The 22255-nt window shown below is 44.7% G+C and overlaps 1 protein-coding gene across 1 annotated transcript; it reads right to left on the bottom strand.

The window, feature by feature from the left end:
- Positions 1-1554: 1554 nt before the first annotated feature.
- LOC311149548 (myb-related protein B-like) lies at positions 1555-21989 on the bottom strand. The gene is made up of 8 exons (XM_084186724.1): positions 21597-21989; positions 10837-10942; positions 10545-10616; positions 10310-10402; positions 9963-10228; positions 4644-4845; positions 4439-4492; positions 1555-2395 (listed from the first exon to the last, which is right to left on the bottom strand). Exons 1-8 carry the CDS (start codon positions 21614-21616, stop codon positions 1715-1717), a joined length of 1494 nt encoding a protein of 497 aa, XP_084042850.1. The 5' UTR covers positions 21617-21989; the 3' UTR covers positions 1555-1714.
- Between the last annotated feature and the right edge of the window lie 266 nt (positions 21990-22255).

Genomic DNA, 22255 nt, shown 5'->3' with positions numbered 1-22255 from the left:
TGATCCTTGAAGAAAACGGACAAATAAGCAGCAGTAACTACAGCAGGTAATGACAAAAAAATTGCTTGTGTAGAAAATTACATTTATGTTGTTATCTGTTTACAGATTCAAACCCCAAACAGAAAAATGTAAAGAATAGTTGCCAGGATACACTCAAATATATTTGTCTATCTTGCCATATTGTCCATTACAAGGTGTACCAAACATGTTCTTTCCAAAATGTTCCATGACAACTAATATTAATTTACTTCTTAATTACAAAAAGAACACGTTATTATTCAAGAATTAGAAGTATTATTTCTGTTGTGTTACATTTCACGACATGACATCACTCAGCCCTCAAAGCTCAACCCTTGGTGTGCAGGTTTCTGTTCCGGCTCATTGTTCAATCATGTTACTTGGATGACAATCGCGTAACAGATTACGGTAAGAGACCCTGCACAAACAGGACTGATAATGAGATGTATAGGGCAGTAGAAGGCACTGTTGTTCTGCATGTCTATGACGGTTTAGTGGAGCCATTGTAATTGGATGTCCTCCCATCTTTCCCCCTCAGTGACTTCCTGTAGAGCAGCAGCCTCTCGGTGGTGTGAGGGGGCAGCCGGCTCCTCTTGGCCCTGACGATGCAGGACGCCATGGGGAAGAGCCGGTCAAAGCCCCCTGATGTGGCTGGCACAGCCAGCAGCTTCCTGGCTGCCATCTGGAGCTGGGGAAACCGCAAGACATCTCTCCAGAAAACCTGGGTGGAGCCGTCCCCATGCAGCACAGGCTCTGATAAGTACTGGTCCAGCTCAGACAGCTTCATGGTCTTGGCCACAGGCTGGAGGAAACTGAAGATGGACTTGCGCTTGAGGTTACTGCTGCCACTGCTATAGCTGGAGGCCTCAGAGTCATCCTGGCTCTCTTCACACTCTTTCTGCTTCACCAACGGGTTCCAGGAATCCATGTCGCTGACCGATGACTCAACCAGCGTTCGGACCTGGAACTTGGAGGGGGCGGCCAGTGTGGAGGTGTCCCCCTCCTGCTTGGCGTTGTCGAAGGGCTGGAGCTTAATGCGGGGGTCCAGCACCGTGACCTGGATCAGGTCCCTCTGCAGGATAAGGGTCTGGAAGTGTGTGTGCAGGCCAGATCGGAGCCCCTTGGAGAAGTGGCTGTAGTTGGTGGGGCGGGTCTCCAAGGTCCTGTCCAGGCCAATCAGAGAGGGGATGATGAGGGAGAAGGTGACGGCGTCGCTCTGCAGCACCTGGATGGCCTCCTCGAAGGGCTCCAGCAGGCCGATGATGTCCACCACCTGCTCGCGCTTGGCCCTCACCATGGGCGGGGAGCTGGACGAGTCCTTGGCCTCAATGCGGGCCTGGGCAAGCAGGGTCATGACCGAGCCCCACACCGCCTCCAGCACCATCCGCCGCATCGACACAAAGGTGGAATTCCAGTGGTGGCTGCCGGGTGAGGGGGCCAGTGACAGGCCACACTCCTTCAGCAGCACCTCGTTCCAGTAGGCGCTACGGTGAAAGAAGGCCACCACGTTGTGCACCTGGGACAGCAGGGTTTCTACGACGCGAGAGTTCTTCAGAGCCTCCTTGAACACCAGCTGCAGCATGTTGGCGATGCAGCCCACGCGCGTGCCAAACTGGATCTCTGAGAAGTCCTCGGTGGGCATCTGGTCACCCAGGAAGGCCAGCATCTCCTCCTCGTCCGGGTCGCCCCGCTGAGACTAGCACATTATCCTATAGTCGCAGAAGAGGTCGTAAGCAGCGATGGTGTGCTTGGCCTTGTTGGTGATGATGTAACCCAGGTTGTTGGGGAACAGGCCGTAACTCAGCAGCACGGCCTCCAGTTCCCGGGCCACGGCCACGTTCATGTTCTTGTGACCGATGTGGCGGAAGGCCACGGTGGGCCGGTGGATGTGCCAGTCGTCATCCAAGAAGTGCAGCTGCACGGCGACAATGGGGTCGGCATAGGCGCTGGCCCAGAGGTCCAGGGTGGCGTGGACCACAGCATCGCCAGCGCTGGCCGCCAGGCAGGTCTTCAGGTTGCGGATCAGATGGGGCTTGATGGCCTTCTCCACATCATCGTACAGCCGGAGGCCCACGGCACGCTGGGACGGCCTCTGATACTGGGGGCCGATCACAGACATGAACCTCCTGAAGCCTGAGCCCTCCACGAAGCTGAGGGGAAGCATGTCCTCCGATATCATCCGCAGTACGGCCTCTGTGATGCTCTTCTGGCGCGACTGGTGGGTTGTGGGGACACCGCTAGAGCCGGAGCAGGGGCTGTTGGAGTCCCTCTTGGCTGAGACAGGCGGAGACACTACCATCTTCGGCCTGGCTGGGTGAGAGTCCTTTTTTGGCCTAATTTTTTGCGTGGGGGCCACAGCCTCTCTATATTGCCTCATCTACAGAGATCAAAGAAAATGGGTGAAACGGGTTGAATGTTTCAAGAATATACAGTGAAAAAAAATGCTCAACAGTCTCCATTTGGTTATAGTAATACATTATGCCTGATAGGAGGATAAAATAACACGGGACATATCACTTCTGTTTGGTCTCCCACAGACATACACTGAGTGTACAAAACATTAAGGACACCTGGTCTTTCCATGACAGACTGATCAAGTGAATCCAGAGCTGTGTTAAAATACCCATACTGTATACTACATACTTAATGAGTATATACACTACATACTAAACTCAGCAAAAAAAAAAAGAAATGTCCCTTTTTCAGGACACTGTCTTTCAAAGATAATTAGTGAAAATCCAAATAACTTCACAGATCTTCATTGTAAAGGGTTTAAACACTGTTTCCCATGCTTGTTCAATGAACCATAAACAATGAATGAACATGCACCTGTGGAACGGTCGTTAAGACACTAACAGCTTATAGACGGTAGGCAATTTAGGACACTAAAGAGGCCTTTCTACTGACTCTGAAAAACACCAAAAGAAAGATGCCCAGGGTCCCTGCTCATCTGCGTGAACATGCCTTAGGCATGCTGCAAGGAGGCACGAGGACTACAGATGTGGCCAGGGCAATAAATTGTAATGTCCATACTGTGAGACGCCTAAGACAGCACTACAGGGAGACAGGACGGACAGCTGATCGTCCTCGCAGTGGCAGACCACGTGTAACAACACCTGCACAGGATCGGTACATCCGAACATCACACCTGCGGGACAGGTACAGGATGGCAACAACAACTGCCTGAGTTACACCAGGAACGCACAATCCCTCCATCAGTGCTCAGACTGTCCGCAATAGGCCGAGAGAGGCTGGTCCTCACCAGACATCACCGGCAATAACATCGCCTATGGGCACAAACCCACCGTCGCTGGACCAGACAGGACTGGCAAAAAGTGCTCTTGACTGACGAGTTACGGTTTTGTCTCACCAGGGGTGATGGTCGGATTTGCGTTTATCGTTGAAGGAATTAGCGTTACACCGAGGCCTGTACTCTAGAGCGGGATCGATTTGGAGGTGGAGGGTCCGTCATGGTCTGGGGCGGTGTGTCACAGCATCATCGGACTGAGCTTGTTGTCATTGCAGGCAATCTCAATGCTGTTCGTTACAGGGAAGACATCCTCCTCCCTCATGTGGTACACTTCCTTTCCTTGCAGGTGCCTTGGTGGAAGAGTGGGGTAACATCTCACAGCAAGAACTGGCAAATCTGGTGCAGTCCATGAGGAGGAGATGCACTGCAGTAAATCCAGAGCGTTGTCAGATTGTCCGTTCGTAAATTCAGAGCGTTTCGCTCTCGGAGCGTTCAGAGCACACACTGGACGCTCTGGCCGAGGAGTAGGGTTGATCCGAGCGTTCCACGGCAGTCAAGCACCCAAGCTGACTGGCTAACGTTGGCTAGCTACTTCCAGACACAAATGAGAGAACATCTCACGTTTACTGACACCGGCATATTCAACAGGTGTTGAGCGTTCGTAAATTCATCAGTTATTCTGCGCGAGAGTGCTCTGAAATCGGAGTAGATAGCCAGAATGAACAATGTCCATTGAAACACACAACGACTATACCACTTAGCTAAGAATGATGTGAATAATCAAGTCAAACGTTTGGTAGTTAGTTAGATAGCAGATAGTTAATACACTGCCTGGCAAGTTCGATGTATTAGTAGCCAACTAACGTTAGGTAACTAGCTAACTGGTACATACTGCTGTAATGCTATGCGGTTCGTAAGGATAGCGTAGCTAACAAATTGTCAGCCAACATGTAATGTAACTTATTTGAAAAGTCATTACGTCGCTCGACATTTTCTTAACATTTGTCATAATTAGTTAAAGCAATGAATCCGCTCTCGTCGGACTTCAGCTGCATATTTTCTGCAATTTTCTTTAAAACTCAATATTAGGAAGTTCTCCTAATGTTTTGTACACGCAGTGTTGGTGAGGTTGTGCAAATAGAGTAACAGTCAAGGACATGGCATTCTTACCACCTCTGGAGGTTCAGGCTCTGCGTCTAAAACAACATCACAACGGAAATCCACCTGCAAGCAAAGATAACCTAGGTTATCAAACAAGAACCACTATATTCAAACCGCCACAATTTACCTTGAGTACACAAAGCATATACAGGTACCGCTGTTTTTTGTTCAAGTAAATCAAATTAGTTAAACGTGAGAAATACAAATGGCTAACCTTGCCCTGCTCCAAAGTAATGGGTGATGGGTTAGTTGAACCATGGTGCTTGTTAGTATGTGAAGAATACACAGGGCTGACCTCGCCCTGCTCCAGAGTAGTGGGTAGTAGTGGGCTCCCGTCATTGTCCATAATATATGCTCCCATCTCTACTTTACGTTTGATGGTTGAGTTCCAGTGGTTTTTCACAGCATTGTCAGTCCTGTCAGAGGTAGAAATGTACAAATCCTGCTAGGTCAACATACAGTGAGGGAAAAAAGTATTTGATCCCCTGCTGATTTTGTACGTTTGCCCACTAACAAAGATATGATCAGTTTATAATTTTAATGGTAGGTGTTGTGATTGCTCAAGTAGTGCAAGGAGACAAGGTTCAAACAAAACAAGGATTTTATTAAAGGTCTTGGGAAATTAACGAAAATATAACAAAATTCTGTTCTCTTGTGGCTCTTTAAGGGTTAACAGTTCAGGGATGTCTCTTCCACATCCAAAATCATAATTCTCACTCGCTCAGATAACTTTTCCCCAGCCTTACTGTAGTCCACGTTGCAGCTAGTGGCCAACCCAGCAAAAAGTCCTTCCAAATGTCTCTCCCGTATTTCCACAGGCGAATATATCCAAAGGTGAGTATTTCCCAAAGGTAAGTATCTCCAAATCCTTATATTCCTCATGGAAGTGGACGTGCAGCACTCTTGTCCTCCAGAGAGCCCAGGTTGGAGACTGTGTTTCTTCACAACCCACACACTCCCTCTCAGTGTGTCTCTTCCCTTCAAAACCCTTCAGCTCATCAGCTCCTGATTTGTTTCAGCTGCGTGGGAAGATTGGCCATAGAGGGGTGGAGTTCCCGACCATACCAGCAGATGGAGCCATAGCTGTCTGGGTTTGCAGCCATCTCAGGGGGATGTAACGTCCCTCCAGGACACAGCCTCTCGTGACATCACACATCCCCCTCCTCGGGACCGACGTCCTCGTCGGGGTAAAGGCAGCGAAGAAGGCATCACGCCGGGAGAGGGCGTCCGCATTGCCGTGGTGCTTGCCAGCCCATACTGGCCTGTGAGAGGGGGAAGCTCTTGGGTGCCTGGGACGTCTTCTTCCCTGGAGAACGGAGCACATTCCTGGGCTGCGTTCTCTTCTCCCGTATCCGGACCAGTCTCTGTGTCGGTCTGGGCACCTGCCATCCCTATCAGAGCCTCTCCGTTTCCGAGGTACTCGGGTTATCCTCTCCTGAGACTCTCTCCAGAGTGGGTAAAAGGCTGGGCAGTCTCGTCCAATTAGGACAGGGACGGGGAGGGAATCAACCACCCCCGCCGTCGTGTGTATGGTTCCCCGTGTGCTGGTCATTGTAAGTTCAGTAATGGGGTATTCTCTGGTGTCTCCATGGACACAGGAAACTGGGAGGACTTTCCCCGGGGTCAGACACGTTGGGCCCACCAAATCCTTACGCACCAGGGTGGCCCGGCTACCAGAATCTAGTAAGGCCTCCACATCATGGTGATTCACAGTTACCGGGCAGGTGGGGGGTCGATCTGGGCCGCCATCTACGACTCCCAAGAGCGAGGCAAAACGGTGTGTGGGTGCTGAGCTGGAGGACTCCGCAGTGGGCATAGGTTCATCGGCTGGTTTCCCACACTGCCAGGAGATATGTCCCATCTCCCCACACCGGTAACACTGTCGAGTTTCCCCCTCCTGGTGTACTCTTCTTGGACCCGCCTGGTTTCTGGCTCCCCCTGGAGCCGGGATAAGTCCTGACGTGGCTGGGTTCGAGACCTTGGGGTCCTTTGGACGGGTTCTTCCCATTTGTGGTGGGGCCGCACTCCTGGGGTCTTTTCGGGAAGCATTCAGCATCTCCGCTGTGGCCTGGTACTTTTCCACAGCTTCCACGGTCAGATCAGCCGTGGTCAAGGCCTGTTGACTGATGAACCGTTTTGCCTCATAAGGCAGGGCGCGTAGGTAACGATCCACCACAACGGCCTCCACCACCGCCGCTGCTGTATTCCTCTGCGGATCCAGCCATTTCCTTGCGATTCGGACAAGTTCATGCATCTGCGCCCGAGGGGGTTGGTCTGGTTGGAAGGTCCAGCTGTGAAAGCGCTGGGCCATACCAAACTTTGTGAGTCCATATCTGCTGAGGATCTCAGACTTCAGGGCATCATAGTCAGTAACCTGGTCAGGGCCCAGGTCCCGGACAGCATTCAGCGATTCCCCGGTTAGGAAGGGGGCTAACAGACCAACCCACTGTTGCTTGGGCCAGGCTTCCCTAGTGGCCGTGGCCTCAAATGCATGCAGGTATGCCTCAATGTCATCGGTAGCTCCCATCTTAGATATAAAGTCACTTGCCTTTATGGGGCGGGTATTTTGGACAACCATCTGTCTCTGCAACTGCAATTCCTCTGCCTTCAGAAGGTTGGCTTTCTTTTGCTCCTCCAAGAGAGCCACGTTTGCTTGCATCTGGGCTTGCTGGCCAGCAACAAGGGCTTTCAATATGTCCTCCATTTCAGTCGGCGGGGAGCCTACGGCCAACTTGGAAAACTGGGTGATCAAACCTTCGGTATCCTCCTCTGACATGCACTATTAACGCTTGAGCTTGCCTGTATTCTCCACCATCTGTGACGTCACGAGAGGCTACACAGCTTTCAGCGGGATTGCTCAAGTAGTGCAAGGAGACAAGGTTCAAACAAAACAAGGATTTTATTAAAGGTCTTGGGAAATTAACGAAAATATAACAAAATTCTGTTGTCTTGTGGCTCTTTAAGGGTTAACAGTTCAGGGATGTCTCTTCCACATCCAAAATCATAATTCTCACTCGCTCAGATAACTTTTCCCCAGCCTTACTGTAGTCCACGTTGCAGCTAGTGGCCAACCCAGCAAAAAGTCCTTCCAAATGTCTCTCCCGTATTTCCACAGGCGAATATATCCAAAGGTGAGTATTTCCCAAAGGTAAGTATCTCCAAATCCTTATATTCCTCATGGAAGTGGACGTGCAGCACTCTTGTCCTCCAGAGAGCCCAGGTTGGAGACTGTGTTTCTTCACAACCCACACACTCCCTCTCAGTGTGTCTCTTCCCTTCAAAACCCTTCAGCTCATCAGCTCCTGATTTGTTTCAGCTGCGTGGGAAGATTGGCCATAGAGGGGTGGAGTTCCCGACCATACCAGCAGATGGAGCCATAGCTGTCTGGGTTTGCAGCCATCTCAGGGGGATGTAACGTCCCTCCAGGACACAGCCTCTCGTGACATCACAGTGTATTTGAACAGTGAGAGACAGAATAACAACAAAAAAATCCAGAAAGACGCATGTCAAAAATGTCCTATATTGATTTGCATTTTAAATGAGGGAAATAAGTATTTGACCCCCTCTCAATCAGAAACATTTCTGGCTCCCAGGTGTCTTTTATACAGGTAACGAGCTGAGATTAGGAGCACACTCTTAAAGGGAGTGCTCCTAATCTCAGCTTGTTACCTGTATAAAAGACACCTGTCCACAGAAGCAATCAATCAGATTCCAAACTCTCCACCATGGCCAAGACCAAAGAGCTCTCCAAGGATGTCAGGGACAAGATTGTAGCTCTCAAGGCTGGAATGGGCTACAAGACCATCGCCAAGCAGCTTGGTGAGAAGATGACAACAGTTGGTGCGATTATTCGCAAATGGAAGAAACACAAAAGAACTGTCAATCTCCCTCAGCCTGGGGCTCCATGCAAGATCTCACCTCGTGGAGTTGCAATGATCATAAGAACGGTGAGGAATCAGCCCAGAACTACACAGGAGGATCTTGTCAATGATCTCAAGGCAGCTGGGACCATAGTCACCAAGAAAACAATTGGTAACACACTACGCCGTGAAGGACTGAAATCCTGCAGTGCCCGCAAGGTCCCCCTGCTCAAGAAAGCACAAATACATGCCCATCTGAAGTTTGCCAATTAACATCTGAATGAATCAGAGGAGAACTGGGTGAAAGTGTTGTGGTCAGATGAGACCAAAATGGAGCTCTTTGGCATCAACTCAACGTGTTTTGAGGAGGAGGAATGCCGTCTATGACCCCAAGAACACCATCCCCACCGTCAAACATGGAGGTGGAAACATTATGCTTTGGGGGTGTTTTTCTGCTAAGGGGACAGGACAACTTCACCGCATCAAAGGGACGATGGACGGGGCCATGTACCGTCAAATCTTGGGTGAGAACCTCCTTCCCTCAGCCAGGGCATTGAAAATTGGTATTCCAGCATGACAATGACCCAAAACACACGGCCAAGGCAACAAAGGAGTGGCTCAAGAAGAAGCACATTAAGGTCCTGGAGTGGCCTAGCCAGTCTCCAGACCTTAATCCCATAAAAAATCTGTGGAGGGAGCTGAAGGTTCGAGTTGCCAAACGTCAGCCACAAAATCTTAATGACTTGGAGAAGATCTAAAAAGAGGAGTGGGACAAAATCCCTCCAGAGATGTGTGCAAACCTGGTGGCCAACTACAAGAAACGTCTGACCTCTGTGATTGCCAACAAGGGTTTTGCCACCAAGTACTAAGTCATGTTTTGCAGAGGGGTCAAATACTTATTTCCCTCATTAAAATGCAAATCAATTTATAACATTTTTAACATGCGTTTTTCTGGATTGTTTTGTTGTTATTCTGTCTCTCACTGTTCAAATAAACCTACCATTACAATTATAGACTGATCATTTCTTTGTCAGTGGGCAAACGTACAAAATCAGCAGGGGATCAAATACTTTTTTCCCCTCACTGTAGGATCTGAATGCGACCCATTTCATTGCATGTGGCAGGATTTGACATTATAATGATTAATGATGACCCGCGGGCCAATAAAAACATGTCTGGCCCAGTTGATCTCGACAGCCACTGGCTCGATCAACATTTTACGCGCATTTTGGCTGTTCAGTTTGAGATCTCTGTGCACTGCTGCGATCTTCCATTGAAAACTACTGGGGCAGCATCGGATTCCGCACCACATTATTGAAAACACATGCGTAAAAGTCTGGCTATTTGAGCAATATGATTGGCTGTTCATTCAAGCACCACCAAGAGTCATAACTTCTTGAAATCAGAGCACAGCATAACTAGTTAAATATTACTAGACTTAGCTAAAATTATTTCGTTTTATTCATTTATATTATGCAGCTTTTAATACATACCATATTAAAATGTTGCCTATGCGTAGTTGAATAATAGACACAGCACCCTAACGTATGAGCCCTGCATGACCCCAATGCATTTAAACTGTAGATTTTGGGTCAACTGACGTGACCGGGTCAACTAGCCTAATGGGCCAGTGATGAAAAACGTTAATGTTACACCCTGCTGTGGCAAATTACCTTCCAGGTAGCAGCTTGGCGATCTCAGCCCAGCGGTTCCCCAGGACGCAGTGGGCTTTGTAGATGATCAGGTCTTCCTCTGGGGTCCATGAGGACTTCTTAACGTCCGGGTTGAGGTGGTTGTGCCAGCGCTCCCTGCACTGCTTCCCAAGGCGGCCCTTCAGGTGCTTGGCCACCATCGCCCACTGTTTGGTCCCATATTTACTCACCAGCTCAATGACCCACAGAGAGACAAGGATGAAAGAAGGGGAAGGATAACTATTGGGCTGTGGAAATAATTTTCCTCTAAGGACAGTAAAACATCTGTCTGTCTGTCTGTATAATGACATTGGCTTGTTGATGCTCACCTTGTCATCCTCCTTCTTGGTCCAAGTACCCTTGATTATATCTGGATCCAGAGCCTTCATATAGCGGTGCATACATTGGTACTCTGTGCGTCCCTAGAGGAAAGAAACTTTTGTAAGGTTTTACACAGATAAGGCTCTTATTCATAGTATCAATCCTAATAGGAAAAAATAGGACTAGAATTATCTTCTACAATTCAGCCATATAGCCTGTACTATATCTGTCCCCAATACTCACTGGTAGGAAGCTGGCAATAGTTTTCCAGTCACTTTTTCCAAAGTTGTGCACCAGGATCTTTAGATTATCATCCTACAAGTACAAGAGAAAACAACTTAGAGAAAATACCACTGCACCTGCTAACTACAGAGCAGCTGCTACTATTCTCCTCACTCTTTATAGCACTTTTATATTAGTCAGAGCTGAGAGCCTCTGGTTAGTGTTTAGGTTACAGAGGACTGTATACAAGTATAGGAGGCCATTTTAGAGTTATGGGACAAGAGCTCAAGTTAAGTCCAGATCAATCACTCACCTCCTCATGTGTCCACTTCACTTTAACTTTACAACTCTCCCTCTGTTCCGCCACATCAGAGTCTGTGTCAACACACAGCATCTCGTCTCCATCGTCACTCTGCATGCTGCAAATAAACAGGTAGAAAAAGACAAGAAGGAGAGACCAGAGGAAGGCATAAAACTCTAGCACACCTGGATTCAATCTAATTTGATGTTTAAGTGAGACATGGATGTGCCTATCAATTATAAAGTTTCTTCACAGCTGCTATCACTTACCAGTCATACCAGCTGCTTTATTGAGCTGAACCTATTTCATGTGAGCTGCCTTGTTTAAACTGCAGGCCTTAATGCTCAAATCAGTTTTGCTTTTCAAATCCATTTTGGGATACTGACTGTCCAAACAACAAGTTACAAGTGACCAAATTGGATTTGTGTGTGTTCAGACAGCAGTAATTTGCTGACATGGCAACGGTAGTTGTCATTGTAAAGACCAGTGTGTGTGCAGGGTTATTTTTGTATTTATTAGGGATCCCCATTAGCTAATTTTTTTTAAACACTTGAGGGCAAATCAATCAGATTTGACCAGACAAGTTGCATGGCCAGAAATCAGATTTGTATCTGACTTCAAACCACCTACGATGGTGGTTTGAAATGTGGCTTGAAATATCCAATTCCATGTGGCTTTTGGCTGTTCAGACTGCCGGAAAACGAACAGATTCTAATCGGATATGCAATTGCTATTTTTTTGAGTCACTTCAAACTGCCAATGTGAACAAGGCTTTATTAAGAGATGTCTTGACTTAATATGACAGTATCGTCTCTCTACCACAAGGTTTGGACATGTAGAACGCGTGGTAATTTAGAACGATAGACCGATTACGTCTCTCACAGATGGTATGATGTCCCTAATGACGGTCGGTACAGCGCCGACATTCAGCCTGAGCCTGTCCAAGAAACCAGCCTTCCACATGTGGGGCGGCAGGTAGCTTAGTGGTTAAGAGCGTTTTGCCAGTAACCGAAAGGTCGCTGGTTCTAATCCCCGAGCCGACTAGGTGAAAAATATGTCGATGTGCCTTTGAGCAACGCACTTAACCCTAACTGCTCCTGTAAGTCTCTGGATAAGAGCGTCTGCTAAATGACTAAAATGTAAATGTATCACTCAGTCGTTCGGGACAAAGTGATCACTACACATGGTTGTTGTAACGCTTCGTTTCCCCACAACAAAGTTAGGCCGGTTGATTCTGACAAAGTTGTCCCACTATTTACAAAGTTCAAGGTCATTCGGCCAAAAGTAACCCTCTCCTTAAAAAATACACCCTTTACCAATGCAATGACAATACATCTTTACCTTTTAAAAAGCTATTTGGACTACATAAAAATAAAATACTGCAGTTGGCCTACCTCGTGCATCTAACTATGTATGTTGAAACATGAATTACTGTCAAAGTTGCTCAATTCAAATCTGGCATTAGGAACAAAAGAGGTCAACACGACTTCTAAGATATACTAGTTATTTTAATTAATGCAAAAACCTTCAATGGTAAATATGATGTTTCGTATATAGGGGCTCTCTGAAATACCTCGCAGGGCACCCCAGAGAACTAATCTATTGTTCTAGGATCTTGCTCAAATACTCTGACAGAGAGAGTTTCCCACCTCTCTGCTGGCCAATTAGAGTAAAGACTTGAGCGTGGTTTAGACTTACTCAGCCAATCTGTTGATGCACCCCTGTTGCCAGCCTCTTCTGTTACCAGGCATACGTTTATCATAACAACCTGTCATAGTGAGAAGAGCCAGCTCCCTTAGACACCATTCCTACGTCCAAGGAAGGTTCACAGATCACAAAGAACCAGTATAGTCTAGCATTTGGAGACACAAATCCTAATCTCATTTTACCCCCTAAAACAGCTCTTCACATCAATCACAGCTTGCCAGGTGTCACAACCTACATTAGCCCAGTCAAGAATGCATTCTTTCTAAATTAGTCATCCCATCAATTTAGGAGAATAATAAATCCCCAATAATCCCCCTTTTCACACCTACTAAGGTGTGATTCAAAAAATAAGAAAACACAGGGTGTCATTCATTATAATACAATACAAACAAAAATAATCACACTTTTATTAATAGGCCATAATGATACTAAAAAATTAAAACCCTCAGTCCATCTACACCCAACTTGCAAATTGTTACCAGTCATCAAAGAACTTCAAACCATCACATAAGGAAAGACAAACATTCACATGGTTAACTTGATTGATAAAGCATAAAACACAAACAGAGAAGTACATTTTGGCCCCCTTTAGACACCCTCTAGTGTCACTCCACCAAGCCTGGTAGGTCATATCCTCCATTCCTAGGTTGGAGTCCAGGATTGGGCCGTATCTCACCATCTGTTGGGAAACCACCTTCTCCATCTCCTTTCTCACCAAACCTCAGACACAGGAAATAAGACAACATCCACAAAGAACAAGTATACCCATAGAAGCTATAACTTCACCCAGAATAGTTACAACAATAGTTTTCCATTTACCAAATATGTTATCAAACCAACCGTTTATGGAGCTATCAATACCAGAGTTCTCAGCCAGTTCGTTCGTCAGCATAGTTACTCCCTGAAGCTCTTTTGTTACGGACCCGTCCGGTGCTATATTGTTTGAGGATAAAATACAGCACATATATCCAAACAGAACACAAACTCCGCCCCGCTCAGCCAAAAGCATATCTAAAGCTATTCTATTCTGCCATGTCATTAAGCTAGTTGCCGCTGTCTGCTCAGCTAATCCCTTTAATGCATCACGAGTGTGGTTTATAAATCTTTGCTGGTTATAGTAAATATAATTCATCCAATCTACGTTTTTATTAATTGTTGACCACCAAAAAAACTTGATTCAAACTCAGCTGTGATCTGATTCCTAGCTTTGAATTGTTCTGGTACCCCTAGAGGTACTCCTATCCCATCAAAGGATCCTTTCATCAAAGGATCCCGGGAGGAGGTCCTACTTTCTACGTGACAACTCACCAGTCTCTGACAGGTTTGATTATTTGCGTATGTAGGTGAATTCACAATCAGTTATCACCACACAACCATCAGATGTCAGCACGGGCCTGGTTTTGGTTCCTAAAATCCTCTGGCTGCAACAAAGAGGAGAGATTAGTCATGGTCTCTTTTAGTTGTGATATTCTCTGTGTAGGAGCAGGAGCTAAGATGCCCTACTCTGTATCCTATTTTACTAGTCCTAGAAAAACAATTAGAATCCCCTGAGACTTCAAACATAGGCAACCTAGGTCGGAATGACTTTGTTATCGGGGGATACAGATAGTTCAAGTTACTACAAGACTCTTTCACCACATTCCCAGGTGGCTTGCATGGAGGATAAACCTGTTTTTGCGTACTTCAGACTTTCAGACAGTACCTACCCTTCTATGGGTCGCACTGCCATTTCTGGTAATTCCCTACTTTCACAATACTACACCTGTCCCTAAACTGTGTATGGAGATTTACATATCCCCCCCCTCGGTATGAGCAACTACATAATCCCAGGATGTACATGGTGACATACATATGGTGATGTCCTCCCCTAAAGTCCCTAGTACTTCCCCTTTCCCTACGTCTAGCTGTCTCCTATGCCTTCGTAGACTGTGCTCAGGTATTATTTTATCAACTTGTGTTAGGTTAACTACTACCTTTGGCTGATCAGAAGGGTTTGAGTGTGTTAGGAATATGGCCCCCACAATCAGACAGCTACCTACCGTCAGGAGACCTGTGAATCCCCACCCTCACCCTGAGAACATGTCAGACGCCAACCCATTGCTTCACCTTCTACCGAACTCACACAGGGATGATCAGACAGGGTAAGGGAATCTTCGTTAAGGAGCCAACCCCCGAGCCCTAATGGTGATCGGTTCTTTCTCCTAACTCTGTGTTTGTTCATCAGGTGTAACTGGGTTTACCTTTTTGCAGTGTGTGACATGCACCCAGGTGGATCTAATAGGACTTGATAGGGCCCTTCCCAACAGGCCTGCTTCCAGTTTTTCTTCTTTTAGGGACTGGATCCACACCCAGTCTCCTGGTGAGATAGAGTGGGTCACCTTCTCCTTTAGTTCACCTGTGGGGCACAAAACCTCTGACATACAGGTGTGGTTAATAAACTTTCTTCACACATACATGTTGAGCTCTCAATTTTTTTTAAAAAGTATTTTATTTATTTAATCCTATCATTATTATTTAATCCTATCACTCCCCCTTTTTGACACATGATTTGCCCATGTGTCAATATTACCACCTTTCTAAACCATCCCTTAGGTAATTTATCATCCAATTGCCATGCCTTTCATTTTTGAGATTGTCTATTGCTTCTTTATTGCTCCTCCCACTTCCTTTGTCTTTTATGGCAGCTAAATTCACCTTTCATCCAGTTCAGAATCAATTAGTACTCCAATCTTCAATCTCTTATCTTGTAAAAACACTTATGTTTAGTTCAAACTCTGTTCTACCCAGGCTCTCCCGGGCTTGACCTGAAGACTAATTGTTGGACATGACAAGTCTATATTTAGGTCACCTAAGTCTTCTGTCTAGCAACAAAGAATAAAAATCTCTATGTTCATGATTAACACAGTTATATCTAATAGCCCACCAAAAAACCTCATCATCTTTAAATCACGACCAATGTCATATCCCTCTTTACTCTCTACCATTTGGATAACATCCCTGATGTATGTATGCCTCCTTAGAGTTCCAAATTACTTTACCATGGGCTGCCATTGCCTTCCCATAGATAAGATCACTTAATTTACCCGTATGCAGTACATAATGGAGTACCCAAGCTTTACAGCAGTTTATCATTACCAAAAAGCTCATCATTTGTTTTTTGTTTTAACGGTTTTGGCGCTTCAAGTATAGCAGTTTTCCTGGATGAGTTTAACATTCGCCCCTCCTGAGTTATAGTGTGTCCTAGGTAAATGACCTCGCTCTGCCAAAGTTGAAGTTTCTTTTTGCTCACTTTGTGTCCCTGTTCTGCCAGGAAGGTTAACAATTGGATTGTATCCCTCTTACATCCCTCCTGAGTGGGATTAGCCAATAGAATATCATCTACATAAACTAACATTTGGCTTCCTTCCCTAGGTTCAAACTTTCCCAAATTCTTAGTTATAGCCTGGACAAAGATTGTAAGACTTTCTGAGTAGCCTTGAGGCCTCCTAGCGTAAGTCCATTTCCTTCCCTGAAAAGTAAAGCCAAACCACCCCTGACTATCCGGATGAACTGGGATACTAAAGAAAGCATTAGCTAAATCTATCACTGTAAAATATGAGTTCTCTAGTTTCAATTGGTTCAGCAATGTATGTGGATCTGGTACACATGGAACTCTGGGAATTATATTTCTATTAACCCCCTGCAAGTCCATGACCATCCTCCAGTCGGCGCTAGGTGCCGCCTTTTTAACAGGAAATACTGGAGAGTTGCATTGTGCCTCATCTCCAGGAATTATCACCCCTCCCTTAAGTAAATGCTGAAATGTAGGTGTTATCCCTTTTATTGCTTCTGGTTTCATAGGGTATTGCTTTTGTTATGGTCTATTATCGGATCGAGGAATCACTTGTACTGGAGCTACCCCCTTAATTAGTCTTACATCGGCTGGTCCTTGTGACCATAATTTGAACGGAGTTGCTGCTAACTCAGCCTCCTGTTCCTGAGTTAAGAAAATCTCTTCCTGTCATCCGTTAAAACTTGTCTCCAAGTGGACCCCGGGCAGGGTTTTTGCTCTCCAATTTAACTTTCTTCTATATCTCCCAGTGGAGTGGCCATACTGATCCCCATTTGGTGTATTCTGCTAATCAGTAATGTTTTTCCCCTGTTTTATCCATTTACCTAGTGATAACCATTCCTCTGAATGTTCTTTCACTAGGGCAACATGGGGGCTCCACCTTTCTCTGTACAGCCTCTGGCTCTGTGAATCCATTTTAACCCAATTTGAAAAAACAACAATCACAAATAGCCAGGCCTCACTCAATTTGATAGCTCACTTTTATGACCTAAATACTGCCTAACTGAGATGAGCTAATCTCTTTCTCCTGGTTATAATCTAAAGATGGTAGTATACACAAAACATGATACAGATATCCCCAGTCTTAACCCATCAATAATTGTTTGTATCAATCTAATTCCTCATAACTAATCCATTAAACCACTAAAAATTCCTCGAGTATACAATGATTATTTAATTGATTACCCTATCTCTGCTACATGTGATCTCATCTCAAATGATCCACTATCAATTATTTGTTCAACCCCCTAGGAAAATCTGTCCCCCCTTCTATTGTTCCTGTCCCCACCGTTTCACCAATCCAGAACCCACCACAGGCTGGCGCTATTTCCCCAGCACAACAGCCAATGCATACTTTCATCCTAACCAAAATAAATTATCGTTCTAAAATTGTCCAACTATTTTGTATTTTCCCGCTAACCCATTTCAGTTCGCTATTCAATTTATTTAACTGTTCTCTCTGATTAGGCCCTAATTAATAAAACAAATACTTGCTATCGTTTATCAGCATACGCTTAATGACATTCCTACCATCTGAACTATGTCCTGTCTCTTACATCTCCTCCCCCTCTCCTGCTCCTTCCTGCATTATGGGGGAGGCACGGGAAACTTCCCTACAATCTTCCTTCTTAGGAAATAATGTCATTCGTACTTGTAACATATTTTCATAGATCTATCTAGAATACTACTAAAGCTATCTTATGCAACTTTTAATACACGTAAAAACTCTCTCTCTCTCTACCCATTCCCTGTTGAATAAGTGAGTCTTTCTATGTAACCCCAAAACACGCTACAAATAGTCCATTCAACATTACCAAACCAACTACTCCATCGTACCCATTCGATCAACACATCAGCAGTGGAATTTACACTCATAAATGCAGATTGTTACTCCATGCCTTGAAATGATAAATAGATTTCCACCAATAGCATATTACTGATTTCTCATTTTACCCTCTGACACAAAACGAAGTTCCCTCACTGTACTACGTTAGCTCTACCATGATAATTAGTTCAATTTAACCCTCTATTTGCTTTGTACTATATTATACATTATGTCTAAAACAACATTACTTATGGTCAGTTTATTCCACCATCACATGATCCAACAACGCCACAATCTTAAACTCATATGGGGCGGTAGGCAGTTTAGTTACCAATAGCGCCGCGCCAACAACCGAGAGGTCGCCGGTTCCAATCCCCGAGCCGACCAGGCGAAAAATCTGCCGATGTGCCCTCGAGCAAGGCACTCAACCCCAATTGCTCCCATAAATCGCTCTGGACAAGAGCGTCTGCCAAATTACCAAAATTGCAAATGTAAATGTGCTTCTACACCTGCATTACTAGCTGTTTGGGGTTTTAGGCTGGGTTTCTGTACAGCACTTCGAGATATTAGCTGATGTAAGAAGGGCTATATAAAATAAAAATTGATTGATTGATTGATTGATTAAATGTTCTCTACTCTCTCACCCATGACGCACGTCTACGCTCGGGTGAGCAAGTTTAGAACATTCTCTCGTCAGATACCCACATGCGTTCCCAGCCAACTCCCAGTCTTTTCCTGGCTCCAAAAGCCACACTTTCGCTCTCTCCAGCCCCTCCCCTCGCAACTCTACTTCTTTCCCGTTCAGGGGGAACAGGCTTTTTGAGGAGCTGTGAGGAGCTGTTTCTCGTTTTAGCGCGTTTCCAATATTCTGCCGTTATTCAAAGTACTTTAGTCTATTTATTTAAATCAAATAATTCCCACCTAATTAGTTAAAGTTGGCGCACGTTTATTTCAGCCTTAATTATTTGAAAGCAGTATTCTTACAGTGCCACACATCAAATGGTATATTGAACGAATAAACCCAAGTGTTTTAATTAATTAACCAATGGTTGTTATATCAAATCAAGCGCCACACCATATCACTTCAATTTACTTATTTAAAACCAGTACTATGCTATGTCAAACATCAAATGTTATATTTCAAATATATCAGTTCAAACGTTTTAGTTCAGTCACACTCATTCATCACTTTTCATTTCATGTTTTCGATTGTCACTGACGGGTTAAATGGTTTGAGTAACCACAAATCCAACATATATTCCCAAATTATACCGTTTGAACAGCCACAAACGTCTTTTGATTCCCAATTTGTTTTCTATCAAGGTATACAGGTTTATCATTCACACTTTCATGCATACGACAACACTCGCACTGTCTAACTTTTTATAGTACCTCCTATGGGTGTCTTTTGTTAACGTTTGCACAATTTAAACCTTATTTCCTAATTGTAATTCTCATTATTTACTGTTTTAAAATATTCTTTGTATTCACAGCCAAAAATGGTACACAGTTAAACGTAGTATACAGTTATCACACAGCAAAAATAGTACACAGTTATCGCACTCACTCACATTATACAGTCATAACCCTATCACACAGTCAAATATGTCACACAGTCATAAATGACACACCTACACTCCACACACAATCTATTTGGGCACACAGCCTCTTCTATTTGGGCACACAGTCTCCTCTACTATCTTTAAAAAATACTCAGCTGAACCTAGCCATATCCTCGAAGTTATGGACCTTGCCAGTCGCTAGTATTTATCTAAAATTTCCCGAACCTAGCCGTATCCTCGTAGTTACGGACCTTGCCGGTGTAATTCTTCTAACCTTAGTCGTACTGTCGTAGTTACGAACCTTGCCGATAGCAATTACTTAAATCAATTATTCCCTATATCTAAAATTTCCCGAACCTAGCCGTATCCTCGTAGTTACGGACCTTGCCGGTGTAATTCTTCGAACCTTAGTCGTACTGTCGTAGTTACGAACCTTGCCGATAGCAATTACTTAAATCAATTATTCCCTATATCTCCGAACCTTAGCCGTATTGTCGCAATTACGGACCTTGCCGGTAGATGTCAGTATTGTCTCCTGAACCTAGCCGTATCTCAGTTACGGACCTTGCCGGTAGAACCAATACTCTCTGTGATACCATGGTTTAACATCACATTTACCACAGGTTTGCATATCACAATATTGTGCTTATCTACTCATAATAGTTTCATAATTTAGTTCACTTACATCAACCAGTTGTTTCACAAAATTAATTTGAATAAAGCCAATGTGCAGATCTTTAGTTATTTAACAATAGGTATCTGCTTACCTTCTTTAAGTGGTCCGGACTTTTTGTGAAACACACTGTCCAATGAAAGAGGTGACCAAATGGGCCGGACATTACCCAGCGAAGTCCCTTCTACCAGATCACGTCGAGTGTCACCAATTGTTAAAGTTGCGTCAATTCAAATCTGGCATTAGGAACAAAAGAGGTCAACACGACTTCTAAGATATACTAGTTATTTTAATTAATGCAAAAACCTTCAATGGTAAATATTATGTTTCGTATATACGGGCTCTCTGAAATACCTCGCAGGGCACCCCAGAGAACTAATCCATTGTTCTAGGATCTTGCTCAAATACTCTGACAGAGAGAGTTTCCCACCTCTCTGCTGGCCAATTAGAGTAAAGACTTGAGCGTGGTTTAGACTTACTCAGCCAATCCGTTGATGCACCCCTGTTGCCAGCCTCTTCTGTTACCAGGCATACGTTTATCATAACAACCTGTCATAGTGAGAAGAGCCAGCTCCCTTAGACACCATTCCTACGTCCAAGGAAGGTTCACAGATCACAAAGAACCAGTATAGTCTAGCATTTGGAGACACAAATCCTAATCTCATTTTACCCCCTAAAACAGCTCTTCACATCAATCACAGCTTGCCAGGTGTCACAACCTACATTAGCCCAGTCAAGAATGCATTATTTCTAAGTTAGTCATCCCATCAATTTAGGAGAATAATAAATCCCCAATATTACAAAATTCCAATACATGTCCTTCAAACTGCGCAACATTGTAACAAGTTAGTGTTCACAGACACAATGTAACGAATTCCATCCTTAAGCCCACCTACCCGTCTTGGAAATAATGTAGTTAACGTTAGCTCGCTAGCTAATCAACAAACTACTACTGCTGCGAGCAATAAAGCCAACCTTCAATTTAGGCTTATCAATGACATATGCACCATGCTAAGTGGATAACTACAATTGTGATTAGTAAATTGTTGCATACATGACAGAGAAACTTCAAATTGACTGCAACTGGTGGTGAAGAAGAAGCCGGTAACGTTAGCTTACTTGGCCAGCAAGCAAACAACTACTAGCCGGCAGCTACGTTCTTTATTTTACTCTTATTATTATCTAGCCAAGCGGATGCCTTGTCACCCTGCTTTCATGTACATATCTACCTCAAGTACCTCTGCACATTGATCTGGTACTGGTCCTCCCTGTATATAGCTCCATTCTTGTGTATTTTATTTTATTCCTCGTGTTAGTTACTATTATTTATTTATTTTTAACTCTGCGTCGTTGGGAAAGGTTCGTAAGCAAGCATTTCACTGTAAAGTCTACACCAGTTGTATTCAGTGCATGTGATAAATACAATTTGATTTGCTGGCCACAATAACAACGGCTTCTAAACGAGCAATTGACTGTTACTGAACAGTTAGCTAGCTGCGGAGCTAGCTTCCGGATCACAACCAAAATGCACACGAAGTCCCCTGAAAATACAACGAGTGTACAAAAGCCTTTATGCTTTCTGGAATGCTGTGCCAGGTTTTCGTGGAATAAATTGATGCGCTTGGCTCCTTTTTACAACTGTATACAATGCAATAATATGTCCGATTGGCTTACCCGCGCGGCCACCAGGACATTACCCCTCGCTTCTCCGTGGGACCAGCAAACCTCCAAAACCCAACTGTCGCGGCCTTGCCTCACATACAGTCCCGTCTGTTCAATCGACACTGAACTCACCGCAACAAACGACTTTAAGTTACAAGACTGTGCAAGTAAAGTTGCTAGACTATAGAAAACGAATCCACAAGACTCATGTGCTTCAGTTTCTATTTCGCGTCTAGCGCATTTTTGTTGCAGATTTTCCCGGGAAAGCGGGTATGAAGAACTGTATGTTCAAGACCATCAACGCTGCTTCTTCTTTTTCCTTTTCTATGATATCATGGCGGTCCGCAAACAAACGTTTAAAGTGCATGCCACCAACTACCGTGCTGGAATGTACTATCAATCATGATCTGCCCAATTCTGTACTACCATGAAAATAAAATTCACAAATAAATCCCTAAATTCTACCACAACCTCTCCCCTCCCCAAAAACCCTCCCCAACCCCATTAAGCTTTATCTATATCATGCGGAAATACTCCACCCGTAGGATTGTTCAGCATGTCAACAATTTCAACATTAACATCTGTTACCCCCAATATCTATTTTGCCATCTCCACAATAACCTTCAACCTGGCATTTATGCTTTCCACAACCCGAGTCGTATTGATAACCT

This window comes from Coregonus lavaretus (assembly GCF_964263955.1).
Source record: "Coregonus lavaretus genome assembly, chromosome: 22".
NCBI lineage: Eukaryota > Metazoa > Chordata > Actinopteri > Salmoniformes > Salmonidae > Coregonus > Coregonus lavaretus.
The sequence above is the reverse complement of the archived record's forward strand: the minus strand, read 5'-3'. Positions and strand labels throughout refer to the sequence as shown.

What these genes read in the sequence shown, in the direction of transcription:
- LOC311149548 (XM_084186724.1), bottom strand. Translation starts at nt 21,616, where the DNA reads ATGTCCTGGTGGCCGCGCGG. An exon ending in CTATTGCCAGCTTCCTACCA is followed by an intron (nt 10,403 to 10,544) that starts GTGAGTATTGGG and finishes TCTTTCCTCTAG; the next exon opens with GGACGCACAGAGTACCAATG. An exon ending in AGCCTGAACCTCCAGAGGTG is followed by an intron (nt 2,396 to 4,438) that starts GTAAGAATGCCA and finishes TGATCTCTGTAG; the next exon opens with ATGAGGCAATATAGAGAGGC.